The sequence below is a fragment of the Lissotriton helveticus genome, chromosome 7 (genome assembly GCF_964261635.1).
Source record: "Lissotriton helveticus chromosome 7, aLisHel1.1, whole genome shotgun sequence".
In the NCBI taxonomy this organism is placed as follows: domain Eukaryota; kingdom Metazoa; phylum Chordata; class Amphibia; order Caudata; family Salamandridae; genus Lissotriton; species Lissotriton helveticus.
The window spans coordinates 109,693,030-109,708,839 of NC_136068.1; the positions used below are offsets into that span (position 1 = coordinate 109,693,030).

The 15,810-nt window shown below is 46.9% G+C and overlaps 1 protein-coding gene across 3 annotated transcripts in view; it reads left to right on the plus strand.

Moving 5' to 3' along the window:
- Positions 1 to 15,810, plus strand: part of ARFGAP1 (ARF GTPase activating protein 1) — a 160,261-nt gene that overhangs the window by 113,751 nt on the left and 30,700 nt on the right. For 2 of the 3 annotated variants that reach the window (XM_078651634.1, XM_078651635.1), the window contains exon 10: positions 13,673 to 13,729. The exons of the other annotated variant lie outside the window; for it this stretch is intronic. In XM_078651634.1, the coding sequence (XP_078507760.1) occupies positions 13,673 to 13,729 (57 nt within the window). The remainder of the gene's footprint in view (positions 1 to 13,672; positions 13,730 to 15,810) is intronic. 3 annotated transcript variants of the gene reach the window in all.

Below are 15,810 nucleotides of genomic sequence, written 5' to 3' on the forward strand. Positions count from 1 at the left end.
TTTCCTTTCTCTTTTCAGATGAATTCATATTCAAAGCCGTATGTTTTCTACAGTGATTTCCTTTTGCTGTTCTGATTTTTCCTGCCTTTTGTCTCAGCTTTTTCTTTTGGAATTGTGGTTTCAGAAGTGTTCATATACTCTTAAAACTAGGGCCTCCGTTTTAAATTTGTAGAAACACTGCTTCCTTTTGGGTAACATGAAAATTCCCAAAGCTTTAGGTAGTTAGTTAACATATCTCTATAATATCATGCACTTCTGGTCCTGTCCCTAGTCGGCCCTACGCACCTTCCTTACTGTCGATTAATAGTTAATTGTTTTGACACCTGTTTTAACTGTATGAAGCTTGTATGGTACAGTATTTTAGCAAATTCATTTTCCCCTTATCCTGCCCCTATTTTAGAGGTCTGGCATAGATAGTTGTATCTGTCCTGCTAAAATCATGTAATCAAATAAACTTCTTGTATAAAGAAAATTACATATATAATTCTGAGGGATACCTCCACCTGCAGATTCTTCACCTTTTGACTATCCCAGGCATTGTACTCCATCTAGAAACTTTTTTATAGCTCTCCTTAGCGGTAAGTGGTGCTGGCTTTTCAGTGCAAGAAGTAACATCATTATGTTGTCACTGGAGCCATAAACTCCCCCACCTGCGCCCTGACATCAGTTTCCTTTTTTCCACTCCATCTACGCAAACTCAAAGCTTTATTCTTGTCTGAATATCTCCACAGAACAGTTTCGTTATTTTTTAAACTCTTCGGGGACTGTGATGGCTAAATAACGTTCATAGCCCTGTAGTATATCTACTTGGGTCCGATCACAACGTTAAGGCATGTAGTTTATGCCGAAGAATGCATCCCAAGGCATGGGAGGCCAAGCTTTTTAAAGCTCTGGCTTGTGATGATCACTGAGCCAAATGGGAATTAAGCTGTTCCATTCTTCAAAAGGTAAAGTCACCAAGGCATTCCCCTCCTTCTCAGGACTTCTCTTTGGCGCCTAAGCTAGTTGAGCTACCTTCACAGGCTCAAATGCCTGTTGCTCCTTCGGACCAAGCACTGATCCCTAATCCCCTGAGGCAGCGGCGCCCACCACCAGCCCAGTCAGCAACTCCTCAACTTCCCAGCCCAAGGAACAACTCCTGGGTGCCCTATCTGAAAGAGACACGTTAGTGATAAATTCCTTACCTTAGAATATCCCCAGGCGTCAGACTGGATCCGGAAATGTTTCGCGTAGCAGTACCCTTGCGCGTCGTCTGCGGCTCCGCGTCCGTCGTCTGCGTCGTGGGCGCCGTGATGACATCGTCTGAGTACTTAGACGCCGCCTCCGCGTGCTGACGTCAGTTCTTCTTTTTTCCGCGCCAGCAGCGCAGATCCGGAAAAAGTGGTACCTTAGTTACTTTTTTACTAAACTTTTTTGATCTTTTGATCATTCTTTTTCGAAATTCTTCGACTCCTAACGGTGCCGGTAGGGATGCCAGGTTTCAAGCCCTGTGAGGATTGCGACCGACTGATGTCGGTCACCTACCCTCACCGTCGGTGTCTCCACTGCCTCGGCGTCGATCACGACGACAAGACCTGCTCCGACTGTCGGGCCCTGACTTCGAAGGCTTGGCGGGAGCGGTCCCGTACGCAGCTCGAACTCCGGCAGTCTGCCCCGCGCCGAGAACGGTCCCGGTCCGGACGGAGGTCGAGGGACCGGTCGCGGGAGAGGAGCCATCAGAGTTCCAGGAGTCGACATCACTCCTCCGGGTCGAAGTAGTCAGGTAAGCACAAGAAGTCAAAGAGACGTCATCACTCTTCCGACTCCCCCCGATGCTCGCGCGACGCGGCCGGGGGTTCTGGTGACACCGCCCACGCGGCTCCGTCGGAGTCGCAGGCGCCACGTCCGGCCTCATACCCTCCAGTCCCTGGGCCTAACGCGGCGCCGGAGGAGATCGAGCGGTTCCTCATGGCCATGAGGTCCCTCTCGCCTCTGACGGGCTCCGCGGCGCCTTTGGGCCCAGCTGACCCGTCTGGGGGGCCTAGCGGGTTGGGGGCTTCGGTCCCGACGCCGTCGGGTGCTTCGGCTCCGACGCCGCCGGCGCTTTCGGGCCTGGCGCCGCAGGGCCCCACTGGATCCGGTTCCGGATCCGGGTCGCCGCCGGTGGACTTAACGACCTCCCCGGCGCCGACCCCCCAGGTGTCACCCCCGGCGCCTCCCTCGACCCGGTCCCGGCGCGGCGCCGCCAGGCGCCGCTTCAGACGCCGTTCGGAGAGTTTACTTTCCATGAACTGGCCCCATCTTTTTCTGACCCTGAGTATCAGGAGATGGGTGATGAGGAGTATTGGGAGGGGTCTGAGGACCCTCTGACACGTGAATGTCAGTCCCAAGAGGACTGGACAGGGGAACTTGGGGATGCCAGTGGTCTGGACACTTCGCCCGACTCTGGCTTTGTCTCACCTCCTACCGTGGCTACGGAGGAGGGGGCAACCTATAGTGTGGTGTTGATGAGGGCGACCAAGGCCTTGGGCCTTGAGCTCCCCGTCGCGGCCGTGAGGACTAACCTCCTCACTGAGGTCCTTAAGCCGCAGTCATGCTCAGCCGAACCTCTGCTGCCGTTTAACAAGGCCTTGTCCGACGTTCTTTTGGGCACTTGGCCCAAGCCCGCTACAGTTTCGCCTGTAGATAGGAACGTGGCCAGACGCCACCGCCCGGCTCCGGGCGACCCATGTTTCCTGTCCACCCACCCCACCCCCGAGAGCCTGGTCATCCAGGCCTCCAATTCCCAGACTGCATTCCCGTTGGCTCCGCCGGACAGGGAATCCAAGAGGTACGAGCAGTGCGGTAAAAAGATCTTCTCCTCCCTTAGTCTGGGACTGCGGTCTTCCAACACCGCCTGCCTCTTGGGCCGCTACACCCACTCTCTGTGGGATACGGTTGCGGAAGTGCTGCCAGAGTGTCCGTTGGAGGTACGGGCCAAACTCGGCCAAGCCCTTGTGGAGGGCCGGGATGCAGCCAAATATTCTATCCGGTGTGGGCTGGATACCACCGACTCACTAGGTAGAGTGATGACAACGACAGTGGCGGTCAGACGTCACGCCTGGTTGAGGTCCGCCAACTTTTCGGCCGATGTCCAAAACACACTGATGGACATGCCGTTTGATGGCCGTCGCCTTTTTGGCGACAAGGCAGACCATGCGCTTGAGCGCTTTAAAAACTCCAGGGCTACGGCCAAGTCCTTGGGCCTCTCGGCCCCGCGCCAGCAATCGGCTGCCTTTCACTCCTTTCGTGGCCACGAAGGGGTGTACCCACATGTGCTGCCAGCCACGCTCCGCAGGGTAATACCCAACGCGGTGGCAGCCGTGGAAACCGCCGTGGCGGCGGTCGGGGACAACTGCAAGGTCAGTCCACACCTTTCCCCGCAGCATTCGCCTCGAAACCCTCCTAGTCAGTGCTTTCAGGCCCATGTGACGCCAGTGGGGGGCAGGGTTCGCCATCACCACCTCCACTGGCGCACTGTCACGTCGGACAGGTAGGTGCTGCAGATCGTCCGAAGGGGCTACTCCCTCCCCTTCGAGGCGACTCCTCCAGCCGTGCCACTGCAGAACCACCGTGTATCGGGGGATCATTTGCGACTTCTGCAGGAGGAAGTTAACGCACTCTTGGCCAAGGGGGCCATCGAGCGCGTTCCTAGGCCAGAAGTAGGTTGTGGTTGCTACTCCCACTACATTCTGGTACCCAAGGAGGGCAAAGGGGGCCTACGCCCTATCTTGGACCTACGGAGCATCAACGGCTTCCTCCGGAAGGAGAAGTTCAAAATGCTGACTCTGGCTCAGGTCTTAGCTGCCCTGGACCCAGGAGACTGGATGGTAGCGTTGGACTTGCAGGACGCTTATTTCCACATCCCCGTCCTGCCGGCCCACCGGCGCTACCTGCGGTTCATGGTTGGCCACGAGCACTTTCAGTATACCGTGCTCCCCTTCGGCCTTACCAGCACCCCACGGGTGTTCACAAAGGTGATAGCGGTGGTCGCAGCTCATCTGCGCAGGTTGGGGGTTTCAGTCTTCCCCTACCTAGACGACTGGTTGTTGAAGGCGGGCTCGCCCCAGACAGTCGTCAGCCACCTCCAGACTACGGCAGATCTCCTGCACCAGCTGGGGTTCTCCATCAATGTGCCGAAGTCACACCTGTGCCCCTCTCAGAAGCTCCTCTTCATCGGAGCGGTTCTCGACTCGGCACGGTTTCAGGTTTATCCACCCGAACAGCGGGTCCGGGATATTCAGGTTCTGATTCCGATATTTCAGCCTTTATCCCGGGTCTCGGTCAGGTTGACGCTGCGGCTTCTGGGGCTGATGGCCTCCTGCATCCTACTGGTGCATCACGCCAGGTGGCGGATGCGGGCTCTGCAGTAGGACCTGAAGTGGCAGTGGGCCCAGCATCAGGGAATCTGTCCGACCATGTTCTGATCTCGGAGGGCACTGCAAGACAGCTGCAGTGGTGGCTCACGTACCGCGATTGGGTCAGCGACAGATCTCTCTACCTTCCCCAACCGGAGCACGTAGTTGTGACGGACGCGTCCCTCCAGGGCTGGGGAGGCCGCATGGGAGAGGCGGAGATCAGAGGCCTCTGGTCTCCGGTGGAGGCCCGGCTCCACATCAACCTTTTGGAGTTGCGGGCGATTCGTCTAGCACTGAAAGCATTCCTCCCCTCTGCCCGGGGGAGTGTAGTGCAGGTGTTCACGGACAACACCACCGCCATGTGGTACTGCAACAAACAAGGCGGGGTGGGGTCGTGGACCCTTTGCCAGGAGGCTCTGCGCCTCTGGCAGTGGCTGGAACGCCAGGGCGTGACCCTGGTGGCTCAACACCTGGCAGGTTCTCTGAACGCCAAGGCGGACGAGCTCAGCCGTCTGTGCATGATGGATCACGAATGGCGTCTGAACTTGGACGTGGCGCAGGGCCTCTTTCAGCGATGGAGAGAGCCTTGGTTAGATCTATTCGCCACCGAAGAGAACACGCAATATCATCAGTTCTGCGTGTTCGAATTTCCAAGGCGGCACTCGCTCGGGGACGCTTTTCGTCGCGAGTGGAGTTGCGGTCTGTTGTACGCCTTTCCGCCTATACCACTTCTGCCCAGAGTGCTGAAGAAGATCAAGCGCGACCGGGCCCAAGTCATCCTTGTGGCTCCGGACTGGGCACGAAGGTACTGGTATCCAGAGCTACTCAGTATGTCAGTCGATCCCCCGGTTCGTCTGCCTCTTCAGGAGGACCTTCTGTCGCAGCAGCAGGGGATGGTCCTCCACCCGAACCTGTCCAGTCTCCACCTCAATGCTTGGAGATTGAGCGGCGACAGCTGAGGCCATTTGATTTGCCTCCTGAAGTCTGTAATGTCATTCTGGCAGCCAGGCGTCCCTCCACAAAGTCGGTATACGCCTGCAGGTGGAACAGATTTGTGGCATGGTGCACAACAAAGGCTGTGGATCCTCTCTGAGGTTCTTCTCTTCCTTCTTTCTCTTGCCCAGCAGGGCTCTGCTCTGGACACTATCAAGGGCTACCTTTCTGCCCTTTCAGCCTTTCTGAGGCTGCCTGATCAACCTTCTTTGTTCAAGTCCCCTATTGTAAACCGATTTCTAAAGGGCATCACACACACATTCCCTCCTGTTCCGTTTGTGTTGCCTCAGTGGGACTTGAACCTTGTTCTTACATTTCTGATGTGCGCTCCCTTTGAGCCACTTCACAACTGTCCTCTCCGCCTTCTGACTCTGAAGACTGCTTTCCTGGTTGCCATCACCTCTGCCAGGAGAGTGAGTGAGCTCCAGGCCCTTTCTTGTACTCCTCCTTTCCTTCCTGTCCATCCGGACAAGGTTGTGTTGCGTACTAAGCCATCTTTCCTGCCCAAGGTTGTCACAGCCTTCTACATCGGGCAGTCCATCACCTTGCCAACCTTCTTTCCGCCTCCGCACCCCTCTAAAGAGGAAGAGCGGCTCCACCGCCTGGACCCAAAACGTGCGCTCTCATTCTACTTGGATCGCACACGCCAGTTCCGGGTGGATGACCAACTCTTTGTTGGTTACGTGGGCACTAAGAAGAGGAAAGCGGTGCACCAGAGGACCATCTCCCGGTGGATCATCTTGTGTATCCAGGCATGTTACTCCTTGGCTAAAAAGGAGCCCCCTGTTGGATTGCGGGCTCATTCCACCCGAGCCACGGCGACTAAAACTGCCCTGGCCGGGGAGTGCCCTTACAAGACATCTGTCCGGCAGCTACGTGGGCATCTCTGCACATCTTTGCAAGACACTACTGCCTGGACAGCCAAGTCCGGAGGGATGGCTTCTTTGGTCGTTCTGTCCTAAAGGACTTTCTGGTGTGATTATTGGTTTGCAGACCCACCACCGGGGTTGGTATTGCTGGGGTATCTATTCTAAGGTAAGGAATCTATCACTAACGTGTCTCCTTCAGATGCTCAAGTTACTACTTGTGTAACGATATATCTGTAAGAGACATTAGCTAGTGATAGATTCCTTACCGACCCACCCATCCTCCCCGTTCTGCGAACCGATATCTAGGGTTAGGGTTACCCCCTTTCAGGGCCCTAGTTTCAATGGCACCAGTGTTGGTTTTTAACATGGCTCAGCGCTTCTGGCGCGGAACAGCTGTGTCTAAGAACTGACGTCAGCATGCGGAGGCGGCGTCTAAGCACTCCGACGATGTCATCACGGCGCCTACGACACCGACGACGGACGCGGAGCCGCAGACGACGCCTACCGACGCGCAAGGGTACTGCTACGCGAAAAATTTCCGGATCCAGGCTCACGCCTGGGGATATTCTAAGGTAAGGAATCTATCACTAACTAATGTCTCTTACAGATATATCGTTACACAAGTAGTAACTTGTGCTACAGGTGACTAGAAGTGCTCTACAAATCTGCTGATTGATTCAGGTAACAGACCCTGCTCCTTGATGAATACCTTTTTTGATGTTTTCCAAATGGTCCCCTCTGAAACACCTTTGGGCCTCATAAATCCTATAGGATACGTGTTTGATACAGTGCTGATGGCCTAAGCTCTATCCCCATTCACGCCATTCTTCCCGTTACCTCCCATAATTCTTGCTCCAACTTGGACTTCAGCCTCCACTTCAGTGCAACGACTGCCACCACTTCTCCATGTTCCACAAGCCTTACTCCCTGCACCAGGCCAGCCATCCCTACCACTGCCAACGCCACCAGCACTGTAGTCAGTCCTGCAAACAACTCCCTTGGTGCCCCACGCAACCTCTCCAGAACAAGATCTGCCCCGATTCCTTTGCCTCTAATGGAACTGCCTACTCCAGAACACCAATCCAGAAAGGAGGCCTAGCATGTCATGGAAGAGTGTCAATATTTCTGTGGAGATTCTGATCCACTTAAAGAGCTAATTCAGGACACCACGAGGGTAATGATAGGCAGGTTGGCACCTTGGACCCAGATTTCATGACACTTGGGATATCAGTAGCCTTGATACCTCAAGAGCAGGAACTCTACTCCCCGACTGGCCTTCTGCCACCGGAGATAACCTGAATGGTTCATCAGACAGCACCAAAATGTACTGTCCTTGAAGATGGTCTGAAAGACGAAAACTGAACAGACCGAAACGTCGACCATTACATCTATTTCCAAGTGGAAATGAATTTCTTTGCGAGTTACATATTCTTATTGTTTGATTTGTGACTTTCATCATTACATTTGGAATAGTCATTCTTTTTATGTACTGTTAGCACAATTTGATTCTGGCTTCTTTGCATAAATATGTTGCTGTAAATATTCACTTTTATTCTGTACCCTACCGCAGGTATCTAATGTCCAAATAAGACTGACATTTTCATAAATATCCAAGTTTCCTCGTGTTGTTTTTTTCTTTTGGTTTGCATTGTTGCTTTGTTGTCTATTGACACTACGAAGTCATCTCCTGTTGGAGTGAAACTTTAGATCAAATCACACAATTGACCAGAAGTTTTTCTACTTAAACAAAATCCCTTGCAGGTTCTCTTTACTTGATCATTGCATTGCCCAAACCTACAAGGGTATATCGGGTTCCCCTCTTTTTATTACTCAAATTTAGTGTGCAGGCAACTTTGATTTCATTCACATTTCAAATCCATTTTTGCTAAAAAAAGCATTTAAATTTAATTTTGTAAAGATTCTCCAAGATTCTACACTTGGTTTGGCTATTTGAGATACCTAAAATGGGCATGACTATTTGGTGTTTAATTGCAACTATGATGCTCATGTTGGAGAACAACTATTACAATTAACTTGCATTTTCTTCTGTACGAAAGGCAATGGTCGAAAATGGGGGGGGGGGGGAGATTTGAGGGGCACGACGTTCCCATGATTTTTTTGATTTGAGAAAAATAGTTCCCCCTCATTTTGCTGCCTATCTTTTACTGTATTTAATGCACGTTTAAAATAATGACTTGCATAGTCACAGTGCGTTCTGTCACAGATTGGGACCTTCTAGTACTAAACATTCACAAGTTACTATTCTCAACTACACCAACCAGGATTCACTTCTGTGGCTGTCTGAAAACACACCTACCTCTGCGGTGCATAAACTAATAGAGGTTTCCTGCTGATTAACTGAAGTTGTATTTGGTTTTCATTTAAGCTGTGCCTTATTTTAAATGAAGTTACCCGAAGGAGAAAGACTGAAAAAAGTTACAGAATATTTTTGTTAGCGATGTCTTTGACCCCACACGTCTTTACACACAATCAGTTTCAAAATATTTTCTAATGCACTTCAACCACTGACTAAAGGCTAGAAAATCCTCCAATCCTCTTACAAAGCAGCCTACCTCTTTTCATTCACATGGCAGGGGCAGCAGAGTTAAGATACATTTCTAATAAATTTTAGTTGCCGGGGTAAGGGCTGTGATGCATGCATAGGCACCTAGCAAGGTGTTCTTGGGTGCAGTGGTTGGTACATTTTTACCTTAGTTCCTGCATTTGACATAGGCCGTATTCATTAATTATGTTTGCACTGGTCCCACGTAAAATAAATGAGAATAGTGAACAGCTTATTTAATAAAGCAGTTGGCTTCCTATGTTCACCATACGAAGGGTCAACTTCTGCTTTACAATTACATTTCCAAAAGTGCAGGCCTTAGTGAATGATTTGATTATGTCCTTTAAAAGCTCTTCGGTTAGTATTTATTGCTGCCAGAATGAGGTGTCACTGTCCCTTTCCAGCCCCAGTAATGCATTTTCAGTCTGCCACTATGAATGGTTCATGCTACTGTAACCTGCTTGAAAGATGCCTTTCAGTGTTTTGCTAAAAGCTGCTTCTTCTTCTACTTTTGCTCTTCGTCGCTGTCCTGAGTAAAGATGTGGGGTTCCAAACAGCAATCTGAGCTGGTAAAACTGAGCTTCCTCCTCTTGTGCATGGGCCCTATGTCCCTGTCTGTTTTTCACCTGTACATTGTTCTGTGCAGCTTTGTCATGTACCTTGTTATTCTGTGGTTTTTATATTTGATTAATAAGTCATGTAACATTTCCCTTCATTTTTTAACAATAATAAACTTGAATGCAAAAAAACAACAATTTAAATAGCAGTCCTTCGTTTATTTTGGCCAGTTGAGCAAACATCAGATATATAGTGAGGCATTTTGGTTACTGGGGGCACTGGCCACCTCGCATAGTACAAATATGTTGATTTTAAGGACCCTGTCTTTCAAATGGATCAATGGAAGAAGTTATTTTATTTCGAAGAAAATACAGTGATGTCAATGGAATTTAGCCAAACTCCTTGTGTGTACATGTACAGCCTTCCATTACTGCTTGGATGCCCTGAAATTTGGGATGAAGGTTAGGTTTAGTTTTTCAGCGTATGAGGAGTAGTGGAAAATAATATATCTAATGGCATTATGAGCAAACCATTATGAAGAAATCCATTATGATGAACGTTAGAAATAGGATAATGCTTAGAGTTGTTTGAAGGGTTCAGGTTAGGTTTACATTTAATGTTGGGTTACTTTTAGAGTTGATTAGAGTTTCATTTCCAGTTAGGGTTAAATTTAGTAATAGACAGATTCAGGGCTATGGATGCTGTGAGGGATACTTTTAGGGCTTTTTACAGTAGAGGCCGAGTTCCTGTTGTATTTCCTACCTCATGATATCTTTTTTAACAGTTCATAATTAGCAATGCAGTGTGAAATGCGTTTTTCTTTTATGATGACTGGTTCTGCAACCTACTGGGCTATTTCCATAACATTTCAGTTTGAATTTCTGTAAATTTCTCCCCATCTCTAGGGGGCAGTTTATTTGCATCACAATTCGCTGGTTACCAACATCCCCAATACAATTATAAAACTGAATTGTTTATCTGAGTAGTTTGGCTGTTTTCTTTTTTGTTTTTTGTTGTTGAAGCTCCCCTTATCTTGGAGATACTATGTTTTCTCAATAAATCAGCTCAAGAATTAGCACCTTGAATTGTACAAAATGTTTGTTTAAGCAGAAGAATCCTAGTTTAACCAGTTAAACTGTCTAGTGATGTTCCATTACTTATCTCATTTAAATGGTGATCTTGACCCATTTATTTACACCCTTTGCTTTGCCAGTCTGTTTAGGGCTTTTAGCTTGCATAGCACATTCTTGTATTCCCTTTCACTACTTCTAAGTACTGGTGATTCACCTTTGAATTGGTATTTTAAAAATTATAGTATAGGTATGTTTAAAAATTATAGTATAGGGGAGAGGTGTGGCGCCGCGGCCAGGGCGACTGACGCTGGAATCTGGGGATCACGGTTCGATCCCCGGCTCCGGCGGCAGATTAGCCCAGCACCATGTGACTCTGGGCAATAGCTCGCTTAATCTTCCCGACGGCCCCCAGCGCCTAGAGACCCTTACGGGTGATTGTGCGCTTTACAAATGTGGACTTTACTTTACTTTGTGTCTATAAATGAATATGCCACGCCGTATGTGCGCATTCCATGAGCATCTTCCTCTGCCATGAACTTGGTGCGACATAATTAGTTAAAGAAAGCTAAGTGCAGTATTATACTACAAGTGAGGGGGAGGGAGGAGGGAGAACAGAGAAGGGCTCATTCTCCTCAACCTCAAATTAGAGAGCCATACTCCATCATGTGGACTGTCCAGGCCACTTTCTTATGAAAAAAGCAAACATACTTTTATAGAACCCTCCTCCAGCATGGATTCCCTTGATGGCCTGCTTCATCATTTGGGTTCCTTCCTGTTCCACTTAGAAACAAGGCGTGCTGCGACCAGTAAGGCTACTCAGGAGCACTGAATAATATCAGATTATGGAAGAAAATAGGAGTTGAGAGGAGGGGGGAAATTCTGTTAAAAATACCTAGCTGGTAGCATTTGTAACTTTAATAAATGCCCCAGTTGGGATGGTTAAAATGTGGGAAAGAAAAAGTGGGCAGTGCGGAGGGCAACTGTGGCCCTAACTTCCTCCTTTGATCTGGTATACATGTTTCTGCCACCCTTCCCTGTGGCTTTTGTCAGTACCGGAAATCTCACTCCCTGCGTCCATTCCTTACACGCTTTTCCAAAATTTGTGAGGTGCATTCCAGTCACACACCATCCATACTGACAAAACGAAAGTTAGCCTGAATGATTCCAAGACACTGGGAAGATCTGCGTGCACCAATCTCCGACATAGTGCTAACACACCATATTGTATGCTGTTAGTTCGTGCCAATATCTTTATCTCTATGCCGAGTCCAGCCTATGAGAATGAGTTTAGGGGCGGGATCATCTAGTTGGGGCTGTGTTCTGTAACCAAGGGAAACTTCACACAGGATGTTGCCCTTGTGATTATTCACTCTCATACATCTCACAATGTGCATGCAACACAGTACATGCGTGTAGTGACACTTAAAAGTGCGCCACAGGTCCACGGATGCGAGGCGTGCCTGTAGGTACACACTGTATTTATATACATAAAAAATAGATGAAAGCGTTTAGGATTAGGGTCCTCATGTATTCTTAGAATCAGGACTTGTGCGACTGTGCCATACTTGGGTCTCCAAGGTCTCTGCCTGGCCCATTGACTTATAATACCGTCATCTGTTCCTGTATCTAGCTCGGTCTCTGAGCTTTTGAATGATTTTGAAGCATTTATTTTTGTTGGATGAGAGGCTGTTGGGAACCCAGCATTGTGTGGCCTGTGAGATGTTTTGTACAACTGTGACTTATGTTGCTTACATAAAGCTATTGTTCTCTTACCTATTTTTGTAAGTCTTCCTTGGAACTAGCCAGTAGTTTTTAGGTGCCTGTCCATGGTCACCTTCCGCTGAGCTGATAATATAATAAAAAAGGGAGGTGGAGGTTGCATGATTCTGGATCACAGTTTACTCTGTGTTAAATGATATAAATGTTCTAAGTTTGTCTTCAAGGATTGGCTGGTTGGGTATGGTACAATTTGACTGGGTAATCTGAGTCAATTTGATGTCATAGTTTCAGAGACCTAAAATAGAATTGACTTGCAAGTAAGAACGCCCTGCTGTCGTACATTTGCTGGCAGTGGACACATGTCTCTGGTGGTTTCCTAAGAATCCTTGTAGCTGCTGCTTTCAGAGTCTCTCCTAAGAGTCTCTCATGCACACATTGTTACTGCTGCTAAGTAGTAATGCACATGAATAGTTCATCTGAATGATCCTGTCTCTGCCTAGTCTCTCTTTCATAGTATTCAACTCTTCTCTGTTTTATCGTTTGAAGATGTTAGCGTTACAGTTTTCTTGAAGTTCTCAACATAAATGCTCAGTTTGTTTTTGAGTAATGTTAGTCTCAAGATGTACTATGTATTGAGCTAGTTACCAGAGTGTACATTTATCCAATGTAACATGTGTACAAATATTGAACCTCTAGAATTGTACCCATGGTTAATTTTAGAAACTAGTAGTTGTGGCACTTGATGGCGTGCGCCACAGAAGTGTTCTGTAGACCTCATTGTGGTTGGACCATAAATAATGCATTATCTGTTGGTTTTAGTACCATTGTTAAAGTAATAGTCTTAGCTTCTGCAATGGCAGCTGTTACTGTCATTGTGGGCACACCTACTAGTCTTTTAAAGATGCACTGTTCGCAGCCTGCAGTTCCAAATGGAGGAAGTCCATGGAAAGTCTTGTGATGCGTGCCAAAGTGATTTATTTACTCCTCTCCCATGTAGGTTTCCATTAGCCTGGACCGGTGCAAATAACTTGTTGGTCCACATTTCACAATGAATTTGTACTGGTTCACACTTTAACTTTAACATTCGGAGGGTGTACTTTTGACTTGCCAGGGTCTGTATCCGTGTGATTTGTTTTTAGGTGGGAGGCCTCCTCCTCCCTCCCCACCTTCCCCCCCATCCCCCAACATGATCATCCTGAGATGAGGAATACCGATCTGGACTGATGGTAACTGTTAAAGCAAGATATAACTTATGTAGTTTGATTTTTAGAATTTTTGAAACAGGTTTCAGAATTCCCTCTTATATTCCCATCACCTCTTCCACTCTGTCATTTATGGTTCTTCCTTGCAGCTTTACATTTGTGTGCATGTCTTCTTCTCACTTTGTTGCTTGTAGAAGGAAGTGCCTTTGTCACCCTTTCTGACTGCTCTGATGATGGTCTTATTATCTGTTATTACATGAAGCAATGAACCTAAAAAAGATTTGACTTTTTCATTACTGTTTTTTGTGCTTTTAACTAGGCTTCTGAGTTAGGTTCGAATTTTAATGAAAACGTTCTCAAACCAGCCCAGGAAAAGGTAAACCTGTGACCAAAGTAACTCCTATGCTAGAGCATCTGGTGACGGGGTGATTATCCAGCTGAACGCCATTAACAAATCTCTCAAATAACCTGGTGGTGGGCATGATTACCAATCTGTTATGATTAAATAACCAAAAATAACACATGAATATGGAATGTTGTATTAAGACGGAGATCCTTTATCTGCAATCAGTAACACATGGTGACCTACATACACTGCTTTAAAATCACCAAACTAACAATGCACTCACACAATAAATTGACTTGCTTAACTATATACTAAAGTGCATGGCAATTCTGTGTAAGTGCCAGATTTAACACCCACAGAAATGTGTGCATTTTCATCCAGTGAGCATCTAACCTTGAATGCCCATTGGGCAATGCCATATGATCGATGTTGGTTGCTTTGTTTGTACTTTGTAGTATTGAGCATTGTTGAACATCCGATTGCATTGTGTGCAGTAATCTGTTGCTGACCACTTAGTGTAAATGGCCATTTTTTTGTACCAAAATTGTATTCGTTTCCAAAAAGTAAAGCATACAACCAGTAATGGTAATGTCGAATACAGGTGCTTGCATATAGTTTATGTAAAGCAGAAGTAACATTTTTAGCTATTATGTCAACTAAGTATAATACTTGGAAATGGTACTACTGAATGAGTACAAACAAGTAAAATATATATATATCAGAATCTGTATTTGCAAAGGGGTAAAATGAGATCTAACATGAAGGGAATTACAACTGCCTGCGGTGGTAGACGGAACAATGACACACAAGCATCATACTCTAGAGGAAAACTAAACAAAATAATCCACTAAACAGAAAGGGAAAAGGGAGATGCGATGATGGAGCGATCATGTAGGGGGTGGAAAGCCATGTGGTCTTTGCTGGTGTTAACAAGACATCGAACCAACAGCTCAAGAGATGGTGGCATCAGTAGAGCCAAATCTATATATAATGTGGTGGAAAGGAAGTTGTTAAGTTTCACCAAATGTTCCTTCAGGTTATAGGAACCCCTGAAGATTTCGAGATGTTTAAGTAACCCATGACCCAAATGTATGACATGATACATTGTTAGTCTGTTTCCATTTTAGTAGGATGATGTTGAGGCCATGTTATTAAAAGGTCCATCGATTTAGGTCTATATCTGAAAGAGTGGTTGGAATAGAATATGGGCACCGCATTATAGAAATGTATGGCCTGGTCCCAAAGGGTGTCCAGGACTCTAGCGCGCACTACAAAAACAGTTCAGATTATTCCAATTTTCTGGTTACGAATATAAGTTTATCAAGAGTTCAACAATATTACACTTAGCTCATCTGTGCATTATATTTTGAACATTTTCACATAAACAAATAAATGAACAGTTACATTATTTGTATCACAAATGCATATTCACAAAACAATACGTTAAAAAACCCAATGCATTTCGGGGCTGAGGCCCCTTCGTCGGGGGTCTGTTAAAGGCAAGAAAGAAACTTCGTTACTAGTGATGCCGTGGGGGCTGTATGCTTTAGATTTATCTATAATTATAGGGATTTTTACCACTGACGCAAGGTAACTCAATAGCAATTATATCGAGAAGATAACAGTCGATCTAAAAAGAAAATAAAGGCTTCTTATACAAAAAATATATATTGGCAGAGATCTTATGTGTCTCATTGCGAGCGTATACTGGAGAATAAAAACCATCCTTATAAGCTCACCTGCAAGTGTAAGTTGAGTCGCTATGAACGGTTGTCCTAAGAAGATGGAAAGTACAGGAGTGTGACTAAGTATATTATCTAATCCGAATGTCAGAAGTTCGTGAAGTTACAAAAAAACATCATTTACCTGCGAGCCTTCGTTATCGTTCTAGCGGTCTCGCTGAAAGAATTAAGACGGTGCGGCTGATAATAAGTGATAACCGCATTATAGAGACAGAAAATGATTTTTGTGTTGAAAATTGTGCTGTTTTGATTGGTTAACCTATCCCAGTATTGGGTCAGTCATTTGCATGTGAGAAGGTAAGTTGAGACATAAATCTCTGCAATAAATGAGAAGGGGGAAGCACAAATGATGTTCAATAAAGAGTCACG